General features: G+C 31.9%; 1 protein-coding gene across 1 annotated transcript; it reads right to left on the reverse strand.

The window, feature by feature from the left end:
* Positions 1-4,545: 4,545 nt before the first annotated feature.
* LOC148284454 (inactive fucosyltransferase B-like) lies at positions 4,546-16,331 on the reverse strand. The gene is made up of 6 exons (XM_088239750.1): positions 16,031-16,331; positions 13,147-13,371; positions 10,725-10,867; positions 9,826-10,077; positions 8,445-8,702; positions 4,546-5,105 (listed from the first exon to the last, which is right to left on the reverse strand). Exons 1-6 carry the CDS (start codon positions 16,229-16,231, stop codon positions 4,646-4,648), a joined length of 1,539 nt encoding a protein of 512 aa, XP_088095876.1. The 5' UTR covers positions 16,232-16,331; the 3' UTR covers positions 4,546-4,645.
* Between the last annotated feature and the right edge of the window lie 101 nt (positions 16,332-16,432).

The following is a 16,432-nucleotide window of genomic DNA, read 5'->3' on the forward strand; positions in this document are numbered from 1 at the left end:
GATGGGAATGTCATATTTATTATACTAATATAATAAGGGTGGTATTCCCATACGTGCTCTAACATTATACCTTGGCATAACTTTATACCAAGTTTATTAGTAAGGCCCTTATTGATTTGTTTTTGCGTACATATTTATTTATTTGATTTATTTACGTCCAGCGGGCATTTCCACATATTATAGCGAATACGGTTGATGTATAATTAATTTTAAAGCATTAAATTAACATATATAATATAAAGGACGTACACAAGGACATTCAAGCAATAAAATATAAAACTGAAAAAAAACTTACCATACGAAGAAAACTAAATAAGAATTGACTAAAATTTAATATGTTTAAAAAGAAAATGGCATAAATTGAAATGGAAAGATCAAGTAGGTTATTTGTAAAGTTTTTTTTAATAATGGCATGAAGAGACCATTATTTATTGAAAAAATTCTAGGGTAATTGATAGACAACCTGAGAGATTAAGTTAAGAAGAGTAAAACTGTAATTATGTCTTGGTATTTTTTTTGTGAAAAATCTGACATTGTCTCAGATATTAAAAGCTCAATTACAATGGCCGCACTTGTCGGTTAAGGACTTTAAATCGACGTGATAAACATTGTGATCAACATCTGTTATTGAGCACCTGGGCCCGTATTACAATGGGAAGTTAACATTTATCTTCAATTGTATCTACAAAGTAAAATTAAGTTTTCTGCATGAAATGTATTTACAGTTTTTTTTTCAAAACATGTTTAATTACAGGTTACCGACATAGATACCTTAAATATTCGTACAAATAAACACATTTTTGTTGATTCATTTTGATTTTACTTTATAGACAGTCAAAGGTAACTTTGTCAACTTCCCATTGCAATGGGGCCATGGAAGGTATGTTAAGCATAATATAAAGCTGAGTAGTTCAGGATCATTGAATAATTCATTAAGAATTTAGAAAGGAACAAAAGATCATATAGTGATGTCAAATTCATAGAAGAATAATCATTATCTTTCTATTTCTGTTCCTAATGATGCATAGGGCATTGCATTGGAAGATTAACTGCAGCGTATTTTAAGCATTTTTGTTAGTACATAATCAGTCTACTTCAAGTCCTATGTCAGCCAGGGACTATGAAATATTCTAGTGTAAAAATACCCTTTGAATAAAGATAATGTCAACCACGCCGTTCTCGACCCCGAGACCTCTTGCGTGGTAAGCAAACGCGCTGACCATGACCACGAAACGGACAAATTATTATATCAGGTGTTAACATAAGTTGTGTCCGTTTTTCTTCAAATTTATAAATGAGCACAAAAATTAGAACAAAATGCAAAGAATTTTTTTTTTTTTTCTCTATAAGATATTGTTTTGCTTTTAGTTACATATATCATTTTATTTGATTACAAGCCTTCAAAACGGAATGTAACGTAGACCAAAATAAGCATTTTGACACCTTCTTCTGTTCGCGTTCAATCGAGGTAATAAATCTGCCAAAACTGCTCGCGATATTTGCACTGATTTTTGTTAGGATTTCGCTATTCTTTTAGAAAAAAAAGGTGCCACATTTGGCACGTTTTGTCAAAACTACGTGTGCAAAAAAAAAAATATGTAGAGTCATCTTCTATCTTCGGATTGGCTTTGATATTTTTTTTTTTAATCTAACCCGGTTTCTAGTTTTCATTGAATTGTTTTTTATTTACTTTATAAAATATTTTATTTACAAAAATAATTTGAGAGTCCCCCACTAGAGAAACCTGTTCTGAGGAGGCCTGTGCAGTTTTAACTATCTTTATTTTCATAGCTTTGTGGGCTTAATATAGTCCTTTACTATAAACATTACCAAAATGCCACTTTGTTTGGACAAAATAGAAGAGAGTTACTAGCAAACTACCCGTGTAAAGCTAGGGTTTCCTAGGACAGCGGTGCCCGTATCTTTACGGCCGTAGTGAACGGTGATGCGGTGGACAGCCGTCGTAGAGGTTGCTAGAGAGTGGTTTTATTTTTAAACGGTGTTATCAACACCGTTTTCCTAGGAAACAACTCTCTAGTCACCGTTACGACGGCTGTCCACCGCATCACCGTTCACTACGGCCGTAAAGATACGGGCACCGCTGTCCTAGGAAACCCTAGCTTAAGGGCTTTACTTATTAAAAACATAAAATTTCAGATATTATTTAAACAAACAATTAAAAATCACTTGAATCGCATTGAGAATGTCGCAGGTCTTCGAAATTGTTTCAAATTAAAAAAGAAAATGATAAACTATCCATTTTGATTACCGAAAAATATGACTTTTGACAGATCGCGTGCTTATTCCAGCGTTATACCACATAATGTGCAGGTATAAGTTTCTATGGTCGCTATCCCAGATTTAAATCGAGTTTAACTTTATGCGAGGTTTATAAGTAATACTTTTTACTATACCATCATTATTCTACCACTATTCTCAAGCTTAACTTTATACCCCATTTATAAGTAAGGACCTAAGAGTATATCTTAACTGATCAGCGAACAAAAAAACGATAGAAACACAGGTGTAAATAACTTCATAATAATTTAAAAAAAAACTGTTTTTTTAATTTATTTTGTTAATTTTTTTGGAATAATCCGCTAAACCTCTATTTTAGAGGCTTGTTAGCAATTAGGAAAGAAAGGATATGGAAATAAGTTATGAATCAACTAGACCAATTGAGGAAATTTATTTTTGTTGGATTTTTTTCTCGCAACTGGCTGTACTGTAATCTTCTTTATATATATAATTCCTCTGTACTTGTGATGTCACCGTACTCCCCCTAAACGGCTGAACCGATTTACGTACGGTTTTTAGATAAATATAGATCTTTGCGTTGTGCGTGTGCGTAGATATTAAAATCTTCTATCGAATATGTAAAAAAAAAAGTTAGGAGCATAAATGTTTTATTCATTGATCTACCAGGGTTGCATTCGAAGAGAATGCATTTGCAACAAAATGGAAAGATGTTGTTTTTTTGTAAATAAAAAAGTTTGTTTTTGAATGTTTACAAACAACATTTGTTTTTTGTGGATCTCAATCAGATTCTTTCCTTAATTTTCTAATAATTTCTACTATAATATTAAATTCAAAACATTCATTTAAATCGTATTCCCATATAAGTACACCCCTCTGTTGGTGAGAAGACCGGAGTTTGGCGTTTGCAAAAAGAATGCCATATTTGAAAAAATATTTATTTTATGTTTTGGAATTCAACCATAAACAAGTACCACAGTACCTATTCAAATTCAATATTATTTGAATATTAACAATTTTTAGTTTTGGAATTTAATCACAAACAAGTGCCTAGGTACCTACTTATCAATAAAATGTCTTTTTCCAAGGTAATAAATAGCAGGCAAGCCAACGTTCGGTCAGGACAACGTCTGTCGGGTCCTTTAGTTAGTTATAAAGTAGCAGTAAAGTTTTCGTATGTAACTGTGTGATGATTTTGTAATCATAAAAAAAAAACATAACTTACTTTTAAACTTACCTGTAAGTACTGCTTTAATCTATAAATCGAAAATTTTAATCACGTGACATACCTGTGCAGAGATAAATAATAGGTCTTTCAAAATATTTTTAAAAATCAACCCGAAGACAGATATTGTCTTATAATTATGAAACTTTTTACGCACTTTAAAGACGTAATTAGTGCACATATGGTGCTGCGTGTTGTCCAAATGGTGATATGAAATAGATATTTATGTTTTAATTTTAATTTTTATGTTTTTAAATAATATGTATGCTTATACTTATGTTGTATTCCAACTTAACGCGGGGCTTTTGATTCCATGGAGTTTAGAATACGTTAGTATTTTATGAAATTTATTATTTAATTATTTATCAACATAAACGGCACGCAGTACCTTTAACTTAAAAAAAATACGTATTTAATGGAAAATAAACACTTCAATATAAATTAACAAATTACAACAGAGATGGAAAACATTTTAGAGAAGGAAAAATGGAAATCTAGTCATTTACAGGGCTTATGACATATCGTAGGCTAGTTAAGGTGGCCACTTTACACACTGTGTAACATTCACCATTTCGCCTAAGTTCGAACATTCATATTTCATCAATTCTTCCATCTGTTGATTTTAGTGAAATCAAAGAGATGAACCCTTTATTGTTGTGAAGAGATTCATTTGATCGAAGTATTTCACATACTAGGCAACGCCTGAAAACAATTTTTAAATTTTAAAACTTTTTGGACAACTTGGTTTTATTGCAATATTTTGAGATTTTCTAAATTTTTGTAGACAAAAGACTGGAATTCACCCCCTAGAGAAATAGTTTGTTAATCTTAATAACTCTCTGGGAGGTGGAATCTAGTCTTTTGTCTACAAACATTTAGGCAATCTCAAAATATTGTAACTTCAATGTAATGTAAACAAAAAAAAGAAATTTGAAATCTCATACATAAATATTACAACATAGCAGTTTTATATAAAAAACATGGTTATAAAAATAAAAATAATGAGAAATTGAAACTGCGTATATAAAATTTTAAAATTTTAAAAAGAAAATTAGTGTAATATGTACTTTTGAAAGAGATTTATAAATAAAAATGAATAAATATCAAAACAGCCTCAAACGCAGATTTTAAATTTTTTAAATAATAATACTTGTGTAAATTATCCTATAAATCGTAACAATTAGTTGCTGGTTCCAAGAATTGCTCCAAATCTTGATATCCATAAATTTTTGACTCCTCGTCATTATAGTTCAGGGCCTCACAAAGTCTGCAATAGTGGCGAGAAGGAGCATTAAAATATCCATGTTCATTAACGACTTCCATATATTTTCTCCACTCGTGCATCTGTAAATAATTGTCCTCGAATGTGGAGTTTATGAACTTCAGGGTATTGGCCAAGTCCTTGGGCTTCTCGAAGTGCGCGGTGTGGAGGTAAGAGTTCGGAGGCAGAAGGATTGCGGTGTTCTCGCTGCTGGCGCCCATGATAATGGGAACAGCGCCTTTGCTGTACGCGTGGTGGAAAGCCTTTTCTGTAATGTACTGGTCGCAGTTGGAATTCTCGAAGGCCAGGTAGAAGAGATACTCGTCCAGTAGCGGGCAATCGTCACCGTAAGATCCTGGACACCTGTAACAACAAAAAAAAAATCCTGTTCATAGACTATATATATGTATTTTATTTCCTGGGGTCCAGCGATTTACGTGATTTACATACTAATTACGTGTTTGCAACGCTTTCTCTACTCCCTAAAGATTGTTCAGAATCACACTGCAGGCTTCGCTATCAGAAGTCAACTTTTGTGCATCTTTTACAGTAGGACTGGGCAAACTGCGGTCCTATTAGTATGTTTGTGCGGCCCGCGAGCTATAGTCGTGTTTCTGAAAAGAACCATTTTTTCTGCTTTTTAAACATTAAAAATAATATGGTAGAATTCATTGACTTATAATTTTTTTATTTTTTTATTTAACCTTTTGTACATAATGTTATTTGTGCATTGGCGGGCTTATTGCCAAATGGCAATTTCTTCCAACCAACCAATAAAACAAAAGTTTTGTTTTTATACTTCAAGTTACAGAACATATTCAATAGAAAAAAAGCTAAAGATATATATAAAAATAGAAATAAACCTATTGGTTTATAAATTACCTTAAATCAAAACTATTGCTCAATGGGAAAAAGAAAAAAAGAGGAAAGAGGAAAAAGGAAAGGAGGAGAGATTAAGGAAGAGAAAGGAGATGTTTCTTCAGACGTGATTTAAACAGAGATAATGTAGTAACATCTTTGATGGTGGATGGGAGATGATTCCACAGTCGAGCCGCATGGACAGTATATGAGTTAGAGAAGAAAGAGGAATTGTGGATGGGTACTAAGAGAGTGCCTTGAGAATCAGAACGAAGAGGTAAACAATGAACTAATAGTGACTGGGGGGGGGGGGGGAATTCGGACTACGTTAAAAGATATAACTAAATAAATTAATAATAAAAATAATTAACAACGTATCTCCCACTTACAACAAAATTAACATAGAAACAGAAAATGGCTTGGTGGGATTTTAGTTATTGTAAAAATAAAATGCTTAAAGTGTAAAAAAATATATTAATATAAATAAAAAAATATCTGAAATTTTAATAAATTTTGACAGATTCCAGTTCCATTCTCCTCATTAAATTGTTGGTTTTCAAAGAATCACTTATTTTTTATATTTTTAATTCCTAATGCGGCCCATCATTCGAAAAGTTTGCCCAGGCATGCTCAATATTTGCCTCTATTCACCTCAAAACTAGGCTACAAGTGATACCTGGGCCCCGATTACAATGGGAAGTTATCAGAGTTTTCTTCGACTATCTATAAAGAAAAATTGATATTTGTGCACAAAAATTGGTATATTTGCCTGAACATTTAAAGTATCTTCGTCGGTAACCTATAATTGAATATGTAGAGAAGAAAAAAATGTATGCATATTCTGCTTTTGATACAAAAAACTTAATATTACTTTGTAGATAAAATTGGCAATTAAATCAGTTTAAAAATAACTTCTTGGAGGAGTTTTAGCTTATAAATAAAACATGAGTCCTCTTCAGGTAGATATTTTTTTTAAATATTACGTATACAACAACTGATGTTTATTTTTACCCGTTAAATAGCGATAACTTCCACCTTCAAAAATTCAAGAATTTCGTTTCGTAACAATTTGCTAATAAGTAAACGTATTTTGAAAACAAAACATAAATGTCGTAAACTTTAATCAAAATGGAGTACATTTTACTTCAAACTTTTTCCCGGTGATCGTCCCCATTTGCCTCAAATTGAGGACAGTTATTTCAAAACACGACATTTGCTTAATACGAGATAATTTTTCAAGAGAGGGTTTTTTGTTATTCGCGTCAGATCGCGTAAACAATCTTTGTTTTAAAAAATTACACCTTACAACTAAACACAAATACAAGCAAACACACCCTTTTGTTGTATCACAATTTAATAAATATGATTTTTAACAATGTTTGATTATGTCCAAATGCTTGCAGACTGGCTGGATTTCCTCCCTAGGGAGTTGTTCATATTTAAATTTATTTCAACAGAGGGGGAAAAATTTTTGAGAAGGGAATATGGAAGTCTAGGCATTTACAGGGCTTATGACCTGTCATTGGCTGGTTTAAGTGGCCACTTTACACACTGTGTAACATTCACCATTCTGCCCAAGTTTGAACATCCACATTTCCTCAACTCTTCCATCTGTTGACTTTTGTGAAGGATTTGGTTCAGCCGAATGAATCTCACCCACGTGATAAAGGTTTCAGCTCTTTTACTTCACAAAAGTCAACAGATGGAAGAGTTGAGGAAATGTGGATGTTCAAACTTGGGCAGAATGGTGAATGTTACACAGTGTGTAAAGTGGCCACTTAAACCAGCCAATGACAGGTCATAAGCCCTGTAAATGCCTAGACTTCCATATTCCCTTCTCAAAAATTTTTCCCCCTCTGTTGAAATAAATTTAAATATGATTTTTATTTGGAAACTTCGCTGGTCTGTCTTTAACCCTTTTCCTTTTTATTATTCAAAATTTTCTTTACTCTCCTTTTTTTGGACCATCTCTCCACTTCAGATACTGGAGCTATCATATAAAAAATATGTCATGTTCTAAGTGGCCAGTAACATGAACAGTCGTTGTGGCCAGGATCTAACAGAATATGGAAGGCAATATTAATTTTTGTCTGTTCCCACACAAACGTGTTGGCCAGGAGCGAAAGGGTTAAACCGTATATTTTTTATGTTATTATATAATTGTCGACTGTTTGTTTATAATTTTCTAATTGCGAGTTTATGATGTTCTTTTTTGTTTCTTCGGCACCCAATATAAATTAATAAAAAAAGGGTTACACGATAAAATATTGCTTATAAAAAACATATTTTAAAGCTGGTTCTTAGTGTGGGGACCAGAGAGTGAGAGACGAGGATGTGTTGTTGTCTATGGCCGCAGTGCCCAAGGGACCTATATAAGGGCGCGTAACACGTCACTCGCCCTTCTCTGTCTTCACCAGTATTCAAATTCACTCTAAAAGATTATTTGTGTAATCTTTGTATTTTCGTGTGTAATATACCAAAAACTGTAAGTAACTTAAATTATTTTATTTATTTATTCCTTGAGGTTAAATCCGTTAAATCCATTAAATCCATTAAATCCATTCAATCCATTCAATCCATTCAATCATATGTTTAACATGGACCAACAAATAGCTACTATCAAGTATTTTATATCAAGTTGATAAGATTTTTTTCCGGAAATCGATGCGTCTTAATACTAGCTTTATTTTTTTTTTTAACCAAAACGATATGTGGAGCGAATGTTTAAAAAAAAAACAATCCTCAATATACCACATTTTTGCCTTTAAATGCCGTATGTTATCACTAAAACTCGAATTGAACGGCTGAGAAAAATTCGAGAAATTTGAATCGTCAGTTACTCACATATCTTTGAGTTCGTCTCCACACTCGCCATAAAAGTCCACATGGATGTATCTCTGTAACTGTCGGATATATTCTTCCCTGGCGTTACTACTGCCGCAGTTGGACATCATGACAGCCACCAGGACGTCTCGTCTTTTCTTCTCCGCATTGGGCACCAGAAGAGAAAACTTAGCATCAAAGTCCAACGAATCTTCCAGTTCTATGGGGTATTCGAGGGGAACGGTCCGACCGTATGGAACGGGGACATCAGACTCGGCCCTATAACAAAGAAAACATAATTATGATACAAAATGTAGATCTTAACAGACGCGGAGACTATAGGAGTGTAAATATTTAACAATGTGCCAATAAAATAAGCTGGTTTTTAAATCAAGTTAAAATAAAATACATTAATAAATTGAAAATATAGATGTTCTATGCATTAATAAATATTTTAAGTATTAACATTTTATACGAGGGTTGTGTAAAAAATAAGGTTCTTAAATTTTTTTCAGGTTTAAGGCATTTTTTATTTGAACAGAAAAATACATAATTGGAAAGCTTAATTTTGACGGAAGGTGACCGTCCTGCTTGTTGAGTTTATGACGCGAGGGACCACAATAAATTCGGAAAATTATTGCGAGACCTTGAAAAACTTAGAAAAGCCATCCAAAATCGCCACAACACTTGGTTGGACAACGTTTCGAGACTGATGAAAGAGTGCAGGAAGCGGTCACCAAATTCCTCCACTGACTGGCGGCGGACTTATTTGAAGCTGGATTCCAAAAGTGGATTAGTCGTCAACAAAAATGCGTTGAAAAATCTGGTGATTATGTCGAAAAATAGTTAAGAAATTAAGCTTTCCAATGATGTATTTTTCAGTTCAAATAAAAAATGCCTTAAACCTTTAAAAAAATTGAGAACCTTATTTTTTACACAACCCTCGTAAAATTCGAAGCACTAATTTTGTGGTTATGCATTATTCTTTATAATAAAAATCAAATAAAAAACCATTTTTTTAACCACTTGTTATTTATTTAACTACAAACCGGTTTCGGAGCCATGCGTGCTCCTTTATCGAGGTATAAATAAGAGTTCCGACTATAAATAGCAGTATCTCATACATTTTTGATTCAGTATATTTAGTTTCTATTCTCATACAAAAACAAAAAAACAAAGCAACAAAATAAATATCAAATAAAGCAATAATTTGCCGATTGATAGAAATTAAGCATACACACAGAGTAGAATTATTAACTAAAATAATAAATTATCCTCGCAGTCTGAAAAAAATACTTAAAAAACATTTATCGTGTTAATCTAAAAACCAAAAACCGTGGAGAGTGAAGTCTTTGATTTAACACGCCTTAAATATAAACAAATATTAATTAAAATAAAATACCTATATGTCATGGACCAGTTGAAAATCCCAGTCAAATCAGGCCAGTCCCCCTGCCCGAGGTTGAAGGTGTTGTGAGGACTCTCGTCCGTGATGAACACCCAGCGCTGGTGGGCGGGCCTGGTGGAGTTAGGGAGACTCTCCACTCCCTGGAGACGGTGGAGGAGCACCAGCACAGCGTCAGCATCCTCCAGGTCACTGTCCTCGTACGTCAAAAGGCAGTTCTGGACGGAGCACTCAGCAAAAGGGTCGTGCCTAAATAATTACCAGTAATGCATCGAGGTGATAGATGTTGTAACAGAGGTAGAGGACTGATAAAATAATACACTTGATAAAAAAAATATATAAAAAAATGCAGTTTTGACATCTTAAAAAGCCATTCTTTTAAAATCATGGCATTAAAAAAAAGTAAATTAATGTTAGATAAAAACAACCGTTTTCTGGGGTAGTTCTGTTAAAAAAATATACTTAAAAGTTTGATGTAACTGAAATAGTCGACCAGCAGATTGGGTACTCTTTGTAAAATTTGGTAATAACTAAGGAACTCAACACTGATACTTATATAAAGACAAAGTATTTGAGTTTTAATAAATCCAGTGATTTGATGGTAATAAATTAAACAGGAAAGTTATTAAAGAAAAATCTATAAATTTTGGTATTTAAATACATGCATTTTAATAATAAAAAAATTGTCGTATTTTTCTTAAATTCTAGGTTAAATTATGAATTCAATGATCGTTAAAAAAAATGTTTAAATTACAAAATAGATCAGTGCAAAGTTCAAACCCCTTTTTCCGTAATTTTTAGATTATGTTTTTTTAAGAATATTATTTTGCTTTTAAATATTTAATTTTTACAGCATGTTTACAGTAGCTTTATCAGACCACATCCTAAAAACCTACCTTTGTTCGTGGAAATAATATAAATGGCGTTCTTCCATGTATTCTCCGAACATCCACATTAGTATTTTATATGTCTTGTTTCTTCTTTCTGGCAGAGGATTATTCAAAAATAGATATTCTCCGAGTCCGGAAAGACCGAATTGCTGAAAACAAATGCAAAAATGTAAATAATAAATTCACTGTCAATTTTCGTGGAAACCAAAATCTAACCCTTTTTCCTTGTAACGTTTTTTTATCATCCCCCTTTCCGCATCTAGCGTTGCATAGGGTTATCATCATCATCCCTCTCGTGTTCAGTGGTGAACATAGACCTCCCCTTTAGATCTCCACGTCTCCCTGTCCTGAGCGAATGGTATCCAATCCACTTTCTGCAACCTGTGTTATGTCATCAGACCACCTTCTCTGAGGCCTGCCTACACTTCTTCTGCTTGTTCTGGGTAGCTATTTCAGGACTTTTCTAGTTCTTCTAGACTCTGGGGGTTTATGACCAGCCCAGCATCATTTCTGGACCACACCAGTGACCGTGTATTAGTTTAAGTGTACTGCATCAGTAAACTAAATGGAGTGAAGTTCGATCACGCTTCAGGTGCCAGTGCAGAAACAAAGAAATATTGTAGTTCAAAAACTTTTAAAATCAATATTCACATCCACCCTGCCAGAAATCGAACCCAGGACCTCAAAAATGGTAGGCGAATGTGTAACCACTATACAATCGGATTGTGGTCCCGTGGCTTGTGTCACGGTCTCACGGATCAGAGGTCCAAGGTTCGCACTCCGCTCTTCCACGTTCCCATTTTATAATAGTGAGTTATTTACAACTCGTTGAAAATGGCCCCCAAAATTCAAATATTTGCGTACCTAAATCATAAGAAGGCAAATATTTATTTAAAAAAAAAACGCTGACGCAGACTTATCTCCTTTCAATTTTCTTATTCAGAATTTTTATCATCGAGTCGAAACATTTCGCACATAGAACACGCCTGGAACATGAGTACTTTACCTTCATATTATAACAAATATGATCAAAATACGTGATCCGATATGTATCCCTAAGCACTAAATATTCGATGCGGAAAGGGAATTACATATGATGGTGATGAAATTGAAATACACTACAAGATTTATTGCTAATAAATGCACTTTGTATTTTGGATAAGTTATAGAAACTTCTACAAGGTTTATATTTCCATATAAAAGTTTGAAAGCAACATGATCTGATGTTTGCTTTCGGTGCTGTCATGATAGGAAAATAAACATCACAATAAATTTTGTGTAATTTTTTTTTTTTACAAGACTATATATTATAGAAGTATTTTGGGACAGGCCCCTTGGCGTAGCTAACTGTGAAACTGGCGTCGCGGGTTGGATTCCCGCCAGTTAAAAGAAAAAAACCCTAGAGAGATTTTCTCAATTGGTCTGGGTATTGTGGTATTTTTTTCATAACTGCCTTGCATGTCCTCTTTCCCGCTTGTTGACAAATCTCTAAGACGGAGGCTTAGCGAGTTATTCTTTTTTTATAAATCTGGATATTTTAAATAATATGAACAGCCGAGAAAATCGAAGAATCTTAATAGCGACAAACGAAAGAAGAGCCGCGTATTATTTCGATATTTTTATTCATTTCAGTAATCCAACATAAAAATACATAAATACACATTCAAAAAAATATATTCCTCTGCACTAGCCCATGGGCACGTTCCGGAGAGTCAAATGTATTATTTTGTTTTTAAGTGTATCACTCACATCAATTACAATATTATATATAATATATAGTTTTACAATAATATAAAGTATAATTCCAAAAATAAATATTTTTCTTTTTTTAAATAAAATAATATGTTAAATTATGATAGTCAACTGTTTTGTCCATCCAAATTGCATTGTAATTACACACCGTTATCGAACTAATGATTTATTAATTATTTTTATTCACAATCTTTAATACAAATTGTATTTTAATTTTCTTTATTTGATTAAAACGCCTTAGAACTTTATGCCCAAGCGTGCCATTTTCATGTTTGATCCATGTTATTTTATTTTATTTTTTTTATTATAAATTTTTCTCTACATTTTATAATAGGTTAAAAATACAAAAAAAAATCCTACAAAGGCATGGCCTGTGTGTGAGTATACATTTTATTTCAAATTTAAATAAAGGCTACTGGAAGAATACGATATTTATATCAAAAAATAAAAAATAAGTGCTAATATTTAAAACACAATTTTTTTGACAATAAAATTGAGAAAATTAATAAGAAAAGTGCATGCTTTTTATTTAAAAAAGAAACTATATAAATCTGCTTTTTTTCCAAAATTTCAACAAAAATTTAAATTTAAACAAATTAAAATAATTAATCTCCATCATATTGTCCTTATGAAATGCATTGAACAGTAGGTATGAAAAATGAGTTCATTCTCTTACACTTCTTTCATTGAAGTATTTTTGGGTTCCAAATGATCCAGATTCCTCTTGGGATGATGACCCAGAGTGACCGTATGATTCTTCGGATGAAGAAGATGAGGAGTAGCGGGAATCCGGAGAGTAGTATCTCCTCGAAGGTGGTCGTAAAATCATATCTATAGAACTTTCTTCCGAAGAAAATTCTTCGTATTCGTCTAGGAGGGACAAAGAGTCTGAATTATCTTCCTTCAATAAAAAAGAAAGAATAAAGTGTTAGTTCATAAGTTAATATTTATAATATAGGAGACAAGTTAAGATAAGATAAACTGACAATATTGTTATAAAATATTATTTGTGTTTAAAGCATTAATTTTACGGTCAAACATTTTAAATAATGTTAGTAGTCTCTGAAGTGGTTATATTAGTATATAACCACTTCAGAGTTTGCCAATCATCTCATAAATTCAGATCATGATTTTAATAAGGATACAGGAGAAATTTTACATTCATGTACTAAAAAACGACTTAAATTCAATAACATGGCGGTGTTTCACATCAAAAAAGCTTTGAAAAATAATATTCCCCTAAAATATAATCAAATATCTTTTCGATACGGCCCACTTTTTGGTTTAAAAATGAACCAAGGCACTACATTTTCCAACCCCCCCCCCCCCCCTAACATGTTATATAATATGGCATTTAAAAATATATATGAAGGGTGGGCGGAAGAAACATGCGGAGTCATGATTTTTACAGATTTGAGTTAAATGTGAAAAGTTGTAGGTATTTACAGTAAATGTGTTAAATGTGAGAAGTTGTATATTTATTGTTTGCACCAGTGTGTCCTTATCAAAATATCGTAATATACACCCAATCATTGGCAAAACGTATTTAAAATTTTGGGCAAAGCTGAAGAAATGCGAGCAGTATGATATGGAAAAGAAAGATTCGAAGTTCGCGCATAATTTTAAGAAACAAGCGTAGCCATGCGCTGATCAGTTCGTGTTGAAAAATGCATATTACTGTAATTCTGTTCGTGAGTTACACATTATCTGTGACTCAGCTGAAGGGCAAAATAATAACTTTACCAAATATAAATTCTGCTATTAATATCGTTCATATTTTCTAGGCACTTGACAAAAACTAACCCAAAATATTTTTTTTGGAATGTCACTTAGTTTAAAATTGCATTAATTTTGAAAGTTTCTTCCGCGTATAAAGCATACTTGTACGTTTCTTCCTCCTACAATATGGTTTATTTTTATATTAATCTGCATAATACTTTTATTTGCTGATCATTTTAACGACTATTTATTTGGAATCATTAAAAATGTTCATTAATCACAAATATGCAAAAAGAAGATAAGCATTTCATTCACCGATAATGTTTAAAACGCTTTTAAGACTAAAAATTAGTTTTTCTCGAAACAATGACAACGCATGTTTCTTTCGCCAAACCGCATAATATAATATAGTGATGAGACTGATAAGTAAAATAATGCTTCGAGTCGCTAACCAAAAGAATATACATTCACATAAAATATTGTTAAAAACAGTATATAAAAAAATGGTATGTAAATATTGGTCTAAAAATAAAAAATTACGGTGGTTGATAAATAAATATTTTTAACATCAGCTAGAATGCTTAGTGTGGTCCTTGATAATTTTTAGTTGGTGAGGCAAGTTGTTGAATAATTTAATTCCTTGATGTATGTAATTATTTTCAACATTTTTCATGTTCAATTTTGGCATTTCAATATTATTTTGGTATCTAAGTGAAAAGTTTCATGTTAAGTTTTGTTTTTATATTATCTTTGTTGTGTTGGGAATGCTGATGTTTTTTTTCAATCACTTAAATAATTAATCTTTGCACCACTTTTACTGAGTTTGTAATATTTTTATAACATCCTATATTAATTTGTGTTTTCCATTTAAAGTTAAGGAAGGTTAAATAATTTACCTTGTATAAAAATAAAAAAATAACACAACGACATCTTAGTTATATAGCGCACGGGTAAAGTAAAAATAGTGTTATTATAAGTGTGTATGAACGAACGAAATATACGCAATTTTAATCAAAATATGAAGAAAGAAAAATGCAGAGACATGTTGCAATATTAGTATTTTAAAATTAAATTATCTGTTTATCCAACAATGTTTTAGTATGTCCAAATGTTGTCCAAATGATTTCCTCACTGGGAAGTTATTCATATTAAAATTTATTTCAACAGAGAGGGAAAACATTTTTGAGAATGGAATATGGAAGTCTAGGTATTTACAGGACTTGTAAATGTTGCTCTGTTGAAATAAATTTAAATATCTGCTTATCTTTTATATTCATTTAATGTTTTTTATTTAATCAAATAAGTTTTACAATCACAAATATATAGATTATACACGCGTATCGACCCAGCTTAGTTCAAATACATTCATTTACAATTCTGGAAAACTCGCTTTCACTACATATTACAAATGTGTTTTAAACCAATAGCGTAGGTCTTATTTACATTATAGCAGTAGGATTTGAACTGCAAATATCTATTGAATTGAATATACATATAAAAGGTCTATGCAATTTATTTAAAACATTTACAGAATTGTGGGTGTATTGTGGGTGACCTATACACGGTCGATATTGTATTTTTATTTTTTATACCTATCTCTTCTACCTTTCTAAGCAGGATGCTCGTGTTGTTTTTAGGAAATAAATATGTTTTTAGTGTAATACTATATGACACTAAAGCATTTTAACATAGATATGGAGTACCTTCTGGTTAGGTCAGTCTCCATCTAACACGGCTCAGCCTTTTTTTAGAGAGAAAAATGCAATTTTGAACCCATATTTCTTATTAGGTCTTAATAGATATTATAAATATTAATGTTGATAGTTTTAATTATTACTTACCCATTTGTGATTGAAAAAATCTTCGATTAATTTAGGATGTTTCCTGAAATAGTTTTCTAACTGTCTGTCCGTCATGAATTCGAACTTTGGTTCAATTCTAGATAAATTAATAAAATCTGAGTATATCAATAAAATTAATGTCGTGAACACTGTCACTGTTCCGCTTAAGATCATGAATGATTTCAACCGCATATTGATCATTTATGATTTGTTCAAAAATACAAATAATAACAAAAAAAATATAAAATTTTACTGACTAAGGTTGACAAGACGTAACAGTTCTACTTAAAAAAAGTGTTTCAGCGATACACGTAGCTAAAAATCTACGATTTTTAATCTGTTAAGTTGTAAGTTTGACTTGGCAAATATTGATCTTTCACGCGTTTCAATAAAAAAAACATG

The sequence above is a fragment of the Micrasema longulum genome, unplaced genomic scaffold, assembly GCF_059751315.1.
Source record: "Micrasema longulum isolate JH-2025_06_02 unplaced genomic scaffold, ASM5975131v1 h1tg000117l, whole genome shotgun sequence".
Classification (NCBI taxonomy): Eukaryota; Metazoa; Arthropoda; class Insecta; order Trichoptera; family Brachycentridae; genus Micrasema; species Micrasema longulum.